We start from the raw sequence: 17,902 nt of genomic DNA, 5'->3' as shown, positions 1-17,902 counted from the left end.
ATGTATGCTGGTGGGGGAGATGGGGAAGGGAAACACCCAAAATCAGCATACAAAATAAAATTTAAAACAAACAACAACAAAAAAACCACAAACACACACAAAACAACAAAACCAACCAAACAAAAACAACAACAAATTCCTTGTTCACTGAATTGTCTAACTTCCTCCTTGCAACCTCCTTGATTACATTTTCCACTGTTCAGAGATCAAGGCTTAGGCATTGTGTAAATCCCATTAATCCTACTTTGCAAGCTTACATAGTGCAAAACCTGTGTGGCTTTATGCTTAAAAATACACACAAATAATGGTCACCTTTCATGAATTTCTCTCTCTCGACTTCCACACCATTACTAGGTGCTGCTCCCACCCCTTTCTCATTTATCTTTTCAGGGATTCAGGCATTATTTCTTCTTTGCTCATTTTGTGGTGAGCATAAGTTCCTCTTGTTACTGTAGTCACTGAGGGTGGAGATGTGCTTCATTTCACGTTGTCTCCCTCAACAATTCAAAAATATTCCAGATTTCAAACTGGAAAATATATTGCTATTTTTTTCTAGCTTTAGCGTCCTCAGCTTAAAAAAAAAAAAAAAAAAGAAGATAATCTGATTTCAAATTTCCTAATGATAAGGAACCAATTGCTATTTGTATCTTATTTCTTGGTAGCCAGAAAAACTAAATGTCTCACACTGAAAACACAAAGTCATCGGTCTACAGGACTTTTACAATCATTTAAGAGCATGAGCAGTTTGAGCCACCTCTACAAACAATAACAGGCTGTTTAGTCACATTTGCAAGGAGTCAATCTAAAATTATAAATTCCTTCACCTGCTTCTCATGTTTCCTACAATTCCATCAACTATTATGGCAAAATTTCACAATTCATCTATCCCATGTGTTCTTGCTGGGAAGTATTCTGTAGAATTCATCTGAACCCTAGAATGAGGGCTCCTTGAGGCATACTTAAAGACTACAAAAGCAACCTGAACACTGAAAAAAGCAAATCAAAATGTGACTAAAAATTGTCGATAGCAGTTCAGCTGCGGCAAATAGAGCTGACAGAAGAAGTAATACTTTTAAAGTGAAGTAAAACTTTTAAAGTAAACTAAAACTTTTAAAGTAGGCTGCAGGACAGGGAGTCTGATCAAAGCCAATGGACATCAAATAGCACAAAGTGAGCGTGTGCTTGTCTCCAGTTAAGCAAAGATCGAATCTGGACAATGTGTTTGATGTCAGTTTCTCTTAAAAATGTCATTATTGCTGCCATACTGCAACTCTAACTGGGTTAAATATGGCAGTCAAAATATTTCTACTGACAGATATGTAGAACTCCAGCTTCGGAGCAATGGACCAGATTCTGCTTGTCAAAAAGAACTGGAACATTTTGGACCCTAAATATAGGATTTTGAAGACTCGGCATGACTAATGCAATCAAAATGCCCATCCATTTTATGCCAAATTAACTACATTGGCCATCCGATACCCAAGCAACTTTTGCAGCAAAATGTCACACAGTAAAATCAAAGGCCAAAATAAAAGCTTTGGAGGGTGTCAAGAGAAGAAAAGCAATTACAGTTACTATTAATTATATTATTACTGTATTACAATTATATTAAAGGTTTATAAATAGCGCAATAGTCTGCAAGACCAAAAGAACTCTAATGCAAACATTATACGCCCACTTAATCCTCATAAAAGTGGGATTAGACATTATCTGATGGACTCCTTATGTAAGCTATTCACAGTAGTAGTGACATAGTTGTATCTTAGCAAAGGTGCAAACAGATATTTTATCAAATGCTGATAGCTACTAATGACAGGGAAATTTCTTCAGTTCTATCTTCTCTCAGCTGGACTGTTGCGTTAACTGTAAAAGGTGCGTTTTTGAAAATTTGTTAAGAGAAAAACAATGCAGTGTAGAAAAATAGACACCTCTCTAAAACATCTTATACTTCACGACATGCTTAAACTTGCACATACACCCATCAGAAAGCTTCAAGTCACAGAGATCCATATGCAAAATGAAATCTGATTAATTGATTAGGACTGAGTGTTGGGAATTTCTAAAAGTAATGAAGAACTACTAAAAATCTGCACACTTTTGAGTCATTATTTTAAATCTATGAGAGGAAAACAGTTATCATCCATAAGCACAAATTTACTATATAAAAAGCAGGTTGTGTTCCTCATTGCCATGTTTTAAACTAGGACAGCCCAAAGACAGGACAATGGAGGACACCTACTCCTCCAACAGCCCTTACATGGGGTAACTTCTACTCTGCTCCAAAGAGACTTCAAATGGGGTGTGTGGGGAAATAAAGTATTTTGGGACACTACCCACATTTTTGCCCACATTTCCCATGAAAAACCGGTGTGCATCAATTATGCATAACTTTGAAAGATACATTTTTTTATGTGACTAGTGAGATGATCGCTTTCTACAGCCTTGTGGACACATCACATGAGCATATCCAGTTAAAGGCAAGTATGGCAGAACCTACAGAGATTTTGAGTGTGTTTCATTTGACAGCATTAAAAAACATTCTATGAAAACAGCAAAACTACTCAGTTCACCACGGAATAGTAAATCTGGCATTTATTTGGGTGAAATTAACTTGGAAGCAACATTTCCATGCCCTCAAGCCACAGAGGTTCCAAACAGCTTCTGCTCCAAAAATTTATCATGTTATTTAAGAATCCACAGACTGTACCCATATCTGAGTAACTATCAGGGATTCTGCTGACACTCCCATTCTCAACCAGACTCTCCCTGACCCAGAACAATTTCCACAGACACTTTAGCCAGAAATTCTGCATTGTGACTTTGCCCCACATGTCTCGCTGGCAAATGCACGACTTCTTGTGACCCTGCGTCATGTAGTTCCTTTTCACTGTATTTACTTTCCTCCCAAATCCAAGTGCTTTCACTTCACCTACACCTCCTTATTAACTTGGGTATCACAGCAATAATCACATACACCCTGTTTGCATAATGACACAGGCCAGTCTAATGTGGTTAGACATTTCCAGGAGTGGACTAGCACACAGATGGAGCACCACATCTATAGCTGTTGTTAGACCTCAGTTCTTTCAAAGCACCTGCATCTAGGTCCATACAGGAACTGTACAGGGTTTCACGCTCCCAAACTTCCTCTACCCATTCTCATTTCTGCATAAAGAATCTGCTCATCCTCCCATTCCTCTTCTGAGACCCATCATCTTCCTCCCTCACTTCAGCCAGAATGACAGGATTAGTTGCTATAATCACAAACACTCCAGAGAACTCTACTTAAAGTTCTTAAGCTAAGTCCTTAGCATTAGTTCAGCAATATGTTTATAACATAGACAGCAAGGTAAACACATTTTTTGAAAACCTGATTAAAGTCAGTTATGCAAATCAGTTTTCCAAATTTGTTATATGCTCACTCTCAACATTCATTATCAAATAGCATTTAATCAAAAACTAATCTAAAGAAAATCAGGTGCTACCAACAGAGTTGGAAATTTTCAAAAGACAACTTTAAATAGAAACCCCTTTACACCTAACATTGCACTCTGTTTCTCAAGGCTGCCAGAAGTTACTATTATCCATTGTGTATTCCCAAACAGTTAATGTCTAAAGTCAGTTCAGGATTTGAAATAATTAAAAATGTAAAAGTAGTTGGAGCAGATGTTCATAGATTCTGCTTTGTCATAGCTAATTTCTCCAGAGTGTAACTGTTGATGACCCAACCCAGTCCCAGAAAAACACTAAGCTGGAGTTCATAGCAACTGTTAATGAGACTATATTCCATTCTTGGTTGAGAACTACATCAACGAGGGAAAGTCTTAGAGTCACTGATACTACCAAAAAAAAAAAAAAGTATATATTACACCTATGTGAACACTCCTGTTGTTTTCAGGGGGACCTTTCCAGACATTAGACTCAGATTTCACATGCTTGTGCAAGCAGGTGTGTTTCTATATTTGGGGCTGTAGTGTATGCCAGTCTCTAGGAGAGCTGCCATACTTCCATCTTACTGATATGTCAGCCAACTCACTTTTTTTCCTCTTCTTTTGTCTACCACTACCTTTGTATGGAAATCAAGAATCAGAAAGTACAGTTGAAAAAAATATTTAATTTCTAATTATCACCTATTAGCATCAACCTACATAAGGCAAAGTACAACTCTGCTATTTCAACGGTATAGAAAAGAAACAGGTACATCTTTAAATTTAATTGATTTCATTATCAAGAATCTCAGAAGTTACTGGAATGGGGTAAATAATCTTAACACAAAACAATTAATTTTATGAAACTTGTCAGTGGTTTTCACTTTTTTCAAGCTCTTGAAAGCTTGAGAGAAAAATACCAGTTTGCATTGGCAAATTATTGAATTTGTTTTCAATATATTATTAGCAAAGACCTTGTTCTCATTAGCTGCAGAGATCTAGTATGAATATTTAGTATAATTATAAGGGAACAGTGGACTATGAGGATCAAGCTTGACAGGTAAGAAATTTGGGGTGTTGCCCTATGAAGAACAAGTACTGCCCTTCCTGCGGAACAATCTAGTTTTGTTAGAGGGAACTTTATTGGAACTGAGAAAATGAATCCACCTGTGACCACACTGTCTGTAATCACATCACCTCAATACACAGGGAGTACTTCAGTATTTCCATGAGAAATGTGAGGAGCAAATAACCATAATGCTAGAAATGTACTTTAAAGACATAAAGATAACTTAATCACAATATTGAATTATACTGAAAAGTCAATTCAGTTTCTCCCCCTCCCTCTAAATTCTGCTGTTCTAAGAGCTAAAACAATAGGAGTAAATACATGGAGAAAAAGAAAAAAGAAAAAATTTGGCCTCAAATCTTGGAAAAATATGAGTAACTTATTATGCACTTTTCCTGCAGGACATAACCCTGACTATGAACACAAGGCACAGCCCACAGTGTCAATAGCTTCAGGTCAGAGCTCATGAATGCCCAGACAGAACTGCAAGACACACTTGAGAGAGAAGCCTGACAGGACAATGATTCATTTATTTTAGCTTTCCCTTTCTGTCCCCGCATCTTCGGCTCTATATCCAGTGTCTTTTTCTCTTCTCTTACACTTAAATTGTCACATCCTGCAGAATGGAAGATTGTCTTTTGTGTGTACAATAACTGAATTGATGGCTTTTCATAACAGCAGGGTTTTAAAGGTACCTTAATACAAATAATAGTGATAACAAATACAGCTACTTAAATAAATTTGCTCACTGCATCTACCTATTTCCCGGTCAACCATGGTCTGCTAAGAAACGCATTCTAAACAGCAGAATCCAGGTGGTTTTGCGATATGACCTTCAAGCTTTTGGGGGTGGGGAAATGCAAACGGCTGTCATTCTCCAACGGAGAGAGTTTCCTCTGATCCGTAAAATATTTTACTCCAGGAACTATCTCAGGATTTTATTTAACAGACTTTGATATCTGTCCACATATGTTTAGAAGATATTGAACTTCAAATCATGGAATTTTATGGGAAAGAACAAAGGATGGGGCTCTTGCTGTCCAGGATCAATTGTCAGCAAGAAGGAAGAATGATTGGGACTTGCTTTAAACAATACTGGTAAATAGCTTCCCAGATGATGAAAGACTGTTGCAATGTACACAAAGACCAGCTTTCAGAGTACTACAGACGCCAAGGTGGGGATTTTTAATCTGTTTGCCCACACTCTAAGAATCAACCTGTTATTTCCACTGAGTTTTCCTGGGACTCAAGATGTCCCACTGGAAACAGCAGCAAAGATGGGAATCAAGGTCATTGAAGTGATGCACGAAAATGAGGATGAGATTCCTTTATTATTTATATATCTATTTCAATTTTCCAGGTTTCAAAGTCTCACATTCTTCATAGTAACTCTGCAGTAAAATACAGCAAAAGTTGTGAAATGAAAAAAAATGTGGTTAGGTTCTTAAACTATACTACCAACTCTGTATATACACAGCCACTGAACACCATGGACAAGATTTAAGCATTGTGAAGTCATATTCTACCCCTATTAAGAAGCATGTCTGAGAACGTCACAACAACAATATACAAAATTGTTATCTCTTCTAAGCTATACTCAGATTTGACTTCTCATTTAGGTGCCTGGAGGATCTAACAAAGCTTCTGGACGTGGCATGATGGAAATATCTACAAAACAAACTCCCTCAAGACTGTAAAATGTGCCTAAACAGGATGCTGCACTTCAGTGAATCTGAATATAACTCAAAGATGCATTTTAAGAAAATAATACCTGAATTTGCATCTCTTTATTAAAGTAATAAAAATAAAAGGAGAATCATGTCAGTTCATCTTCCCTACCTTTGAAGTATTTGAAGTACTTCCTCACTAGAAGTAACAGGTATGTGCCTATTCTCCAGACAAGTAAAGCATATTTTCCTGCTCTTCTTTCAGCACAGGAAAAAATAAAAAGTAATACTTGAAACCAGGCATTTTCTGCCAGAGTTTATTATATAAAACAATGATGTCACTGTAATACTATTTTAACGCTACTAACTATATATAAGTATATACCAGTTATCAGAAACAAGCAAGATAAAAAAGCTCTTCTTCAACTTAATAGCTTATGACAAAGCTAATAATATCTTTAATTTTTTTTCCACCTGTTAGGGAAAAAAATCTAGATGTTAAATAATTTTAATGGGTTTTAACCAAATGTCATCAATTATAAAGAAAATGAAATCTGGGAAACCAGGGGTGTGTTAAAATTTTCATCTCCAAGCATAAAGTTACAGAAATTATTTCAACAAGTAGCAAGAAAAAAAATACTAGTCAGCTACTCTGTACAGGAAGGCTTAGTTAGGAAGGTCAACTACTCTCCCAAACAAAAGGACAGAGTTTTCTTCTTAGTGGAAAATGGTACCAAATGAAAGACCACAAAAAAAAAAAAAAAAAAAAAGCCATAATTAGTAAAGACACTCTCCTCTATACTGGTAAAGATGCAGAACAGTGATATACAAAAACTTCAGAATCACCACAGATTCAGCACTGTGCCTGGTACAGCGAAGAAAGTAAGTATCAGGAACTTGAAACAAAGAGGACTGCAATGATTGTTTGGAAATGAATGGATGGATGAAAATATGAGGAAGGACTGTTACACCATATCTGCTGAGATTTCAGTTTTGAAGCTGTGTCTCACATGGGACAAAGTGGCCATTATTTGAAGCTGAATACATTTTATGAGCTGACAGATGTAGGACCAGTGATCAATAACAGCCTGGAGGTCTGTACATCACACTTCAGATATGTGCAAGTGATGGCTAAGAGAATGAACCACGCAGTAGCAGGCTTTATTCACTTCACGTTTCCACTGAAAAAACTTCAAACTTCTGCCATTCAAAAGACTGAAAGCCACTAGTTCAAATCATTATCTTTACAAACATACAAATAAAGGATAACAGTATGCATCATTTTATATTAATATCACTGAATCAATTTCACTCATAGTTTACTATATCTTCCTTAGACTGTCGGGGAAATAAGATCACATTATTGATGGTTTTGTGGTGAGGTTTTTTTTCAGTATTTTATTTATTGAGTTTCAGCCTTCACAACCTTCGCATTTTTTCACATGACAAAGGCACTGTCAGAAAACTGTATGTGTGCTTTCTTTTACACTCCCATGGCTCCTACCAGTGTCTCCCCTAGGCCAACTTTCCACCCAGATGACCCTTGTCAATGTGGCAATTCTGTCTGCGTAAGGGTGCATCAGGTGCAAACTGGTCCTTGAAAATTGCACACGCCATGAATTTCATCTGGTTGATCAGCTGTTTTTTGGTATTTTGCTCTGTCCAGCTCCATGAAGTGCTCTCTGCCTCCAACTTGTTACTTTTCTGTGACTTTGTCCAAAAACTGCAGTTTGGGGGTTTTCAACTAAAGTGAAGTTCTGCTCTTTTCAGAACCCATGGCCACTGAAGATCATTACTGGTACTACAGAAACTTGCAAGATCTTCAGAAGAAAAGCTCCAGGCAGAAACCAGAACATCAGTTACAAGCTACTGATACAGCAATGTGCTCCTGGTTATGGGACCAAATAAAACAAATAAATAATTGAAACCCCCATAGCCTACACTCCAATTATGCAGGTGCGGAGTGACATTAGCACATCACTGGTAAGAAAAAACACACTGAAATCAACATACGGCCATGTGAACACTCACATATTCTAGTCACTCACATATTCTAAACACTCACATATTCTAGTCACATATTCTAGTTTTTGTAAATATAAATAGAATCAGAATATTTTTATTATTATTCCATAGCTACCTGACTAAGCAAATTCTGGTGAAATCAGCATTACTAAAGTCAGGGTAGTAACTTATTAGAGACTGCAGTGCTGTTAATATGTCCACTCCCAGTTGTCTGAAAGCCAAAATATTCATATCTAACATATGTTAATGTTTTATTTGCACTGGAAATAAATGAAAATAATAATGCTGCAGGTATTTTATATCTTGTGAACTCCCTGGTAAGAACATAATGAAAAACAAATGGAAAAGAATAGGTTCTCTTCCCAGAGAGCCTTGACAAAAAAAAGCTATAACAAGATCAGGAGAGAGCAAAGCATAGCCTACAGCAATATTTCCAGTGTAAAAAAATATTCTTAATTCTCTGCTAATAAAATTACCAATATTAAGTTTCCAATCTCTTCTTTAGTGCAGATTGCTATACATTTAGTGTAATGTATTTTAATGAATACGGATTTTCTTAAGCATACTTTATTTTATAATCCATTCCTCAGGCACACAGTAAGACTAAAATTAGATGACTACCATTAACTGGATTTCTCCTCATCTACTGATACATTACCTCCAGATCTAGAGTCTTTCAGTGGAATTCCATAATGCATGGGGTCCAGAATAGCTACAAAAATCACTCATCTAGGAGGGAGATGCTCTTGAATATATGAAAAGTCTGACTCCCCCAGTCCTCCTCTGCTAACACAGAACAATGAAATTCAAAGGACATGGGGAAGAAGGAAAGGAAATGTAAAAGCAAAGTATTCTAAGAAGTCAAATTACTTTAAGTTATTTCAATTTACTGTAAGCTGTATTTTAATTTACACAGAATAACAAACATAAAAGAGTGAACGCACTGCTGAGGAAAATGCGAGTGATGAGAGCCAGTGTTTCCTTTCCGATGGAGGTGTACTGACTGCCCAGCTTACAAAGAACAAGCTCTGTACCAAAAAGCCCCTGACAGCTTTGCCACTGGACATACCAAACTCATTGCTATGGTATAAGAGTAGTTTGAAAATTTCTATAGCTTCACCATGAAAAACATAGCAGAGAGTGAACAACTGGGGGTCAAGGGTGAGACTGGCCTTGCGTATCAAAGCCAAGGGGAGTTGTTCCCCTGTTTTTGGCTGGCTTTGAACCCAGCATAGGACAGGCCCCAAAACGTTCTCACAGTGTCTCAATGCTGAGCTTCTTGAGATGTTACACTTCTCTGAGAAGGTAAAACTTTGAGATCTTCCCAATGTGTGCAAACACCTGATAAAAGGGAATGAAGAAGAGTGAGCCAGATTCCTCTCATTGGTGGCCAGTGACAGGACAAAAGGCAACAGGCATGAATTAAAACACATTAAATTCCATTTGAACACCAGAAAGCACTTTTTTACTGTGAGGGTGACTGAGCACTGGCATGGGTTGCCGAGAGAGGCTGTGGGTTTCCCCATCTGTGTAGATATTCAAAAAGCCATCTGAACATGGCCCCTGGCAACTGGCTCTATGTGGCCATGCCTGGGGGGCAGGATGGACCAGATGATCTCAGGAGGTGGCTTCCAACCCAAACCATCCTGTGAGACACTGATTGTAGGAGCTACACTGGATTCACAAATGGATTCACAAATGATACATGCATCAATTATGCTTTTCCACTTTATAAATCTAAAATAGCTCCACTGATTTTATTGACCTTCGTGAGTTCAAGGATACATTTTATCCCCTTCAAAAATATCTCTTCAGAAAAAAATATTTGTGTTCTATTTCTTAATGACTATAAATACTGCCTTTATTTTGAAGACAGAGTTGCCAAAGTAATAAATTGGTATAAATGGGAAGTAAAATACAGTGTAATTCATCTTGGTAGTACAAGTGTGTACATAACGCTTTTAATCTGTCATTATAATGTGATACTATCATTGTATGCGATTCAAAAGCCTGAGTTCATATGAATTATTTCAGCATAGAAGATCCAGAAAGCAGAGGCTGAACGGACACTATTCCTCTGAATGCTAAATAACATTTACAAGGTCTTCATACTGACTACAGGAGGTTATAATAAATAACATGGCTCTAGGAAATAATCCAGTGACATCTACATTCCAGGTATCTTTTAGTACTATTCTGAAGTAGGCTAATTTATGATTTTTCATATTTGAAAAATATCTCAAAAGAACAGAATTCATACTTTAACTTGTATCTTTAAAAAGCCACATATAAATACAGGTTAAAAAGCAGCTAATCTTTTGCATTAGCCAGAATGTTGCTTCTCCTTTACATTCTAACTTGTGCTTCTTAAAAGCTGTGATAAATGACTAATCATTGCTTCACTGCTAAAAACTGCCCCTTTCTCCAGTACTGATGCCTTCTCTGTCACCCTGAGCTGCAGCCCTGAGACCCATGTCCTGTCCCTGTCATCCTGCTGGAGCTGCTCTTCAGGTTCCAAACTGCCCCTTCCTCTGATTTACTGCATGGATAATACGGCATGTTCAAGTCAGTGCTCACTAATACTGTCATTCAATAATTTCTGAGCTGCAGCCTCTACTCTGTGCCATGCTGAATGCAGAAGCTCCTTGCACTTGGGCACAGGAGGGCAAGGGCTGGCACGCTGCACTGCCACCAACACACGTCGCCTAAGGCAGGATGGTGCCAGTCCTTCATTCTCCCACGAAAGGTGGCAATTTTGTGAAAAGATGGATATTAGTGAGCAGCACAGGCTTAAGTCCATAATGCTTCAATACACCTGATAATGCATTTCAGAGGAAGTTTAATTCCTTAAGTTCTAAAAAAAAAAATATTTGTACTCTTGCTGATGGTCTATTGGTGCACAAATGAGAAGCAGATGGGCTTTCACAGATCCTTCTCACTGTCAGTAGGCTACAAGCACTGGAGCTTGCAGGAAAGTGAGTAGCTTTCAGGAAAAATCAACACATCATGAGGAGTAAAAGGGGAAATTCGCTTAGTTTTAATTATATAATTACATTTCTGTTAACTAGCAAGACAGATCACTGCATCAGAAACCCACCCATGTTATAAGAGCTACCATGTCCATATTTATGTTTTAATTATTTTGTCCAAAAATCCTTCCCAAGTTATAGAACCCCTCTATGTGCTCTCTCTCCAGTTTGCTAGCAACAGAAGGGTGAGCTGATCCAACACAGCCCTATGCTTCTTATGGTTGCTTAAAATACTTGTGTTATTGGCTATCATGCTCTAGAAAGCTAAAGGTCCTGTTTCAGAAAAATAAATGAGTGCATGGAAAAATCACTGTCTGCAGATTTGAACATAATGGCTCAGACTTTAACCTCCACTGAAATCTGTTGGGACAGATTTAAATAGTTTGGGATGAGGTCTTTAAGTAACTGCAATGTCACTGGGAGGAGCACAGTGATGAGAGGAGAACAGTTTCTTCCTGGAGATCAGTCTTTGATGATGAGAGTTAGTACTGCACCAGATACTGGTATGAATATCTTTTTCAGCCTTAAAAAAAATGAAAATCACCTAGCTTGCTAAAAATACACTGGTTCCATTTAAAAAATAACATATATCCTGTAGCTATTGGAAGTGATGCCTTAGTGTTAATACACGGACTAATAAAAAAGTTACCATAAAAAGATTTGCTGACCAAGTAGCAATTGTCTCAGCTACTAAGACATTGGCAGTCCTTCCACAATTCACTTAAAATAAATGAACTTGTCCTTGTACTTCTTAAGCCAAGTCCAAAGCAATACTTTATAGGGTCAGTAGGGGGGCTTAATCTCTCCCCGATTTGTTTCAGTGCCTATCACCACACAATGCATTTGTCTCTGCAGAAGAGAAAGAATTTAATGATCTCTTGCACATACCTTCTCAGATAGGTTTAGAATTGCACTGGGAATAGAAAAGAAAGTGTTCTGTGCTTCCCAGCTCCAAACAATTCTCCATGGCAAGCTCCCATTGATCTAAGATGTATGCTCTGGTAGCTGAAATTCGTGTGGAATAGCTTGTCCGTAGCTGAAACATATATCCAACACACTGGCCCATTTATGTGCCTTGGACAACCGTTGCTTCTTTTAGCCCATTACGACTAATAGAGAACACAATGATAATTTGCATGCATTGCCATTCCTTATCCCAGCAGCATCAATCTTCACACAAGACAAAACAGAACAAGTTGTCTGAATGTCCTCAAACAAAGGTAGAGAGTTAGAAGAGAATGTCAGGGTTTGTTACTTTTGTTTTCTTTTGGCTCACAGAGCCAAAGGCAAAGCAATATTGGTGACAAAAAAAAAAAAATCTAAAACATTCCTTACTAAGCGTTCTTCCCCAAACCAGACATTTAAGAAAAGTTTGTGCCGAAATTCCTAAAGTATTGAGAATGTCATTAAACAAGATACAACAAAGCTGCATTGTCCAATATTTAAATGCTGGGTTTGTTCAGCTCCTAGGGCTTGGCAGTGTGGTAGGATCCCATGAGTCTCTTAGCGTAACTGCTTAACATCAGAACCAGGCTTAAAAATCCAGTGCTTTCCATTCTTATCTGACACTCCTGATTTACATTATAGTAACTGATGGAAAGATTAACCCCACAACTGCAGCTTTCTAAAAGTTTGGTATCTACTTTAATTGCCTGGGCTCCCTGTATAGTCCATGGAAAGAAATGTGCACCTCCAGAAGGCAATTCATCCCATCTCCTCCAGACTCTTCTCAGCATCAAGTGCCCTCTGGAGGTGCCAGTCTCTTCCACTGGCTATTGAGAGAGCCTAACTGGTGACATCTATACTAGTAAATCCAAAGGATGGGTAAATGAAACAGTAAATGACAACAAGCTTGAAAAGGCTTGATTACAGTCTGCAGTCCTTCATACAGTTACAGTGTTAGCACACTTCATGGCACCACTTTGGCTTGGTACCAGCCAATGTGCTCTGACACAATGCCAGGAATGGATAGAGGGCCAGCACTGATCAGAGGCCATTCCCAGTCAGCCATCTGGATGCAGATCCTCTGTTGGGGGGCAAGGCAAAAAGAGCTTTGCCATGTACATGTGAGCCACCAAGTGCCACCTAGCCTCAGCACCACCAGATTATACCTGTCCTATTTTATTTACTAGTATATATACAGATTATACTTCCAAATTCTACATGTCTAAAGCCATGTAGAATGAATCTATCCTCAATCACTACAAAAAAAAAACCCTAACAAATGTAAAAAAAATATTTAGCTGTGAAGTCTGCTTGCTTGTCACTGTAAAAGCCGTAACTGCTGCACATTTTTTACTCTTCTGTGCCAGCTGTCATTAAATCAGACCCCAAACTTTTCACTTTTGGTGGCTCTGTTTGCACACCAGCAGAAGAAGAAAGGAAGAAGTACAGAGGGAAGCACTCCACACTGGTTGAGACAAAGCAGCAAGGCTGCCACAGCTACCACTGCCTGAGCAGTTCTCATAAAACCATTTGGCAGAAACAGCCCATCGTCTGGTACAAGGTACCGCAAACACCAGAAAGGAAACAGCCACACTCACATACAGCACCAGGCTGAGTGGTGTGGTTAACATGCCTGAGGGATGGGGTGTCATCCAGAGGGACCTGATCAAGCTCAAGAAGTGGACTCATGTCAACATCATGAGGCTCAACAAGGCCAAGTGCAAGGTCATGCACCTTGGCTGGGGCAACCCCCAGTACCAATACAGGCTGGGGGATTAAGGGATTGAGAGCAGCCCTGCTGAGAACAACTTACGGATACCAGGGATTAAAAACTGGACATGAGCTGACTGTGCACAGAAAGCCAACTGTATCCTGGGCTGCATCAAAAGGAGTATGGCCAGCAAGCCAAGCAAGGCGATTCTGCCCCTCTTCTCTGCTCTGGTGAGACCCCACCTGAAGTCCTGCATCCAGTTCTGGAGCCCTCAGTACAGGAAAGACATGGACCCGTTGGAGAGGGGCCAGAGGAGGCCACATAATGATCAGAAAGCTGGAAGAGCTCTGCTGTGGGGACAGGCTGAGACAGTTGGGGTTGTTCAGCCTGGAGAAGAGAAGGGTCCAGCCAGAGCTTATTGCAGCCTTTCATTGCCTAAGAGGCCAATAAGAAAGACAGGGACATAATTTTTAGCAGGGCCTGTTGCAATAGGACAAGGAGTAATGGTTTTAAACTAAAAGAGGGGAGATCCAGGCTAGACACGAGGAAGATATTTTCTACAATGCGGGTGGTGAAACACTGGCACAGGTTGCCCAGACAGGTGGTAGATGCCCCCTCCCTGGAGACATTCAAGACCAGGCTGGACGGGGCTCTGAGCAACCTGATCTAGTTGAAGATGTCCCTGCTCATTGCAGGTGGGTTGGACTAGATGACCTTTAAAAGGTCCCTTCCAATCCAAACTATTTTATGGTTCTATGATTCTATGTTCTGTCTTGAAACAAACACAGCTAAAGAACAGTGTATTAAGCAGCACTTTTTACCAGCATTTATGATTGACTGTTCAATACTGAGGATAGTGCCTCCTTGAGCAATACACCCTAATCAGCAGCTTACCCAATTATAAGCCATCTGTGTTCACTCTGCATAATCTAGTCAGATGTCACATCCCCTGATATTGTTCTAAGAATTTAAAACAACAACAAGTTATTCTCAGAAACTGTCCCAATAGTAGAATTCAGCTTTGACCTCTTGAGCAAGAGCTGTGGTCACTGAGTACACTGACTGCAGTGTCCTGGTTAAACCTTGACACCGCAGTCAACTCAGACCTTGAGGTGAAGATAACAAGGCGTCAGGATACAGCTGGCACATATCTATGAACTCAGTGACAACTCAGCCTTTCCACCAAACTGGCCTGGAGGATAAGTGAGGCCCCTACAGTTTCCATTGCCTCTAACTTCCACTCTTTACAGTCTTTCACTGGAATTTAACTACCTTGTCAATGGGACTTCAATTTATACTCTCCATCCTTTGGTTCCAGCAAGTTGGCCACTTAAAAAGGTGTTTGTTTGTTCGTTTTTTTAAAGGCACTTTAAACAACCTAGATCAAATTAGGAATAATTTTTCAAGATAATTTTTTAGTTGGTTTTTTTTTTCTTATAATTTTTCTGGTAGTTCATCAAGAGAGTAATATATATGCATACTAGTTACAAATTGAGTTATATACTGGCATGAAATTAACCACACTGGAAGCTAAAAAGCTTTTGATAACATTAAGAATATCAAAAAGGTAATATCATAGTAAACTTCACAGTGTGCTGTACCAGAACTGTATGTTAATGGGAAGAAGCAGTAACGCTTTATGACAAGGTCAGTGTCCATATGCTCATTCACATTTATTGAGCTTTGTCCAGGCTCCCAAGAAAAACAACTTCATAAGAAGTCTTATGACGTGAGCACTTCCATATTAACACCTGGATGAAGAATTCCCAACTCAATTCACAGGTGGTACTTCACAAAAACATATTTCAGAGGACCAGGATATCAAATTCTGCCAATACGGTCAAAGACAGAGGCTTGAACTCCACATATCTCACATCCCTGAATTACCAATTCCCTGAGCCATCTAATATGCATGGAAATTGTGTGTAGCTGGTTAAAAAAAAAAAAAAACGTATTTTCATTTCCTCTCAACCAGAATTAATCTACTTGAGTAAGTTAAGGTTCCATAAAATGGGATGGTTTGTGTAACTTCTAACACAATTAAATATTAATAAACTCCTGTGGGAGCAAGATCAATGGAGTACAAAATGTCTTCCTGAATTTTATCTTACAACATGTCACTTAAACCACTTATATATTTCTCTACACTCTGTCATAAGTTTCATATAGCAGTAGAAGAGTGATGCAACCACACAGAAAAATCTCACCATTTACAGAATAATGAAGTGCGTGCATCTCATGCTCAATTTCAAGAATGGATTCCACCACAGTCTAAAATAAATAACTATGACATATGCGATAAACATCCATAATCAACCTGAAATATTATACAGTCCATCTAGATTGTGATTAACCTAAAATCTAAATTTCCCCTTCTCTGGTCCTATTTGCAACAAAGCCAAAATGCTATAAAACTAAAGGTAATCATCTACCTTAAATTACAATATTAAATTTCCTCTACCCAGTTTTCTGTATAATTCTCTCTGACCTTTCATGAAATAACATTTCTAGGTGTCTGGTTTTTGCTGATCTCTTGGGTCTAGTATGAGTTTTCTCTCCCTTTAATTACAGAAGAATCATAAATCTGAACCTCCATTTCTAGCGTTATAACATAAGGTTGAAAGTACATTCTTCCTGCAATAGAGGTATTAGAAACACCAGTCAAAAACACCAGGCAATTGTTCTTCAATTTCTAGAAGTTTGGTCTAAAAATGTAGACTACAGAAGTCTGCAGAAAATTTTTTAAATAACTTTTTTTGTTGTTTTTAAACACTGATTAGAAATATCTATGCTTAAACAAAAAAAAAAAAACCTCAGTATAACTAAAATAAGCAAAATATCCCCCACCTGAATAATAAAAACATTCTGGTTATCCACTTCCCAAAATCTTTCAGAGAAGTCTAAGTTCCCTGATTCCTCAACCCAAATATTTCATCCCCTGACCAGTTCTTTCACTGACACGTTTACAGGAAAGTTCATTTTCTTTACAGATCACAAAAAAATTCTAAGAAGGAAGCACCACAGTAAAACTTACATTGACATTCTTTGCAGCATTTGCCATCCACATACGCCAGGGCAGAGTTAAGCGGGCAGTCAGAATGGGGGCAAATCAAAGCTTCACACTGCACAGTACCATTCTAGAAGAATAAAAGGTGCTTAACTGGTAGTTATATTTAGCAAGAACAGAGATGTTCTCTAACACAGGAGCTTAAAAATTTATTTTCAGTTCAATGAACTCTCTAACACCACCCAAAAAAAGACATTTTAACATGGTTCTTTTAATAACTACAAGAACAGACACTATAGCTTTACAATCTTTTAGACATGTATGATGTGTTCTTTGAGATGATAATTATAAAAAAACTTTTTTAGATGCAAATCTATTTGGAGGTAAAACATTCTGCCAATCAGCATAAATTGACATATTAATGTGAAATAATAGCCTCACAGAACAACTCTGCTTTATGATTTTTACATAAGAGACAGTACATTTCTAAAAAGTAATAATAGCAATAATAAAGCTGCAAGAAAAATCTGAGGCAAAAATACATAATGCATTTAACACTAAATTAAAAGAATTTTAAAAGCTATCAGCCAGATTTGATACCATGGACTAAGTCGTCTTCTTGTCAAAAACAAAACATCAAAACCAAAATGAATATCCCTCCAGAAATACAAGATCAAAATCATACTGGGCTTAAGGAAAACCATTTAGCAAATTACAGATAGCAGCAAATCAATCCAAGGTGCAGTACAGACAACAATTCCCTTTTTACTAATTTCTAATGGTCTTTGGATTAGGCATTCAATGAGTTCAAATGGTATTAATGTGTTTTACATGAATGGACAATAGCAAAGATGCCATGGTTTGCTACCTGAAAGGATACTTTCAATCACTTCTGGAGCTGTGATACCTTTGGGAATCTTCCATACACATAACAGAGTATGCATATGACCCTGACATTTTACTCTCCATTACTTATTGAGATGTAACCAAAGGTAACCAATGAGAATCAGACACAAGGGAT

The 17,902-nt window shown here is 38.1% G+C and overlaps 1 protein-coding gene across 2 annotated transcripts in view; it reads right to left on the bottom strand.

Annotated features, from left to right (window-relative positions):
• The window catches only part of NELL2 (neural EGFL like 2), a 156,047-nt gene that overhangs the window by 96,288 nt on the left and 41,857 nt on the right, over positions 1-17,902 (bottom strand). For both annotated transcript variants that reach the window (XM_065857926.2, XM_065857932.2), the window contains exon 9: positions 16,909-17,011. In XM_065857926.2, the coding sequence (XP_065713998.1) occupies positions 16,909-17,011 (103 nt within the window). The remainder of the gene's footprint in view (positions 1-16,908; positions 17,012-17,902) is intronic.

This window comes from Patagioenas fasciata, chromosome 1, assembly GCF_037038585.1.
Source record: "Patagioenas fasciata isolate bPatFas1 chromosome 1, bPatFas1.hap1, whole genome shotgun sequence".
Taxonomy (NCBI): Eukaryota; Metazoa; Chordata; class Aves; order Columbiformes; family Columbidae; genus Patagioenas; species Patagioenas fasciata.
This window is presented reverse-complemented; position numbering and strand designations above follow the sequence as displayed.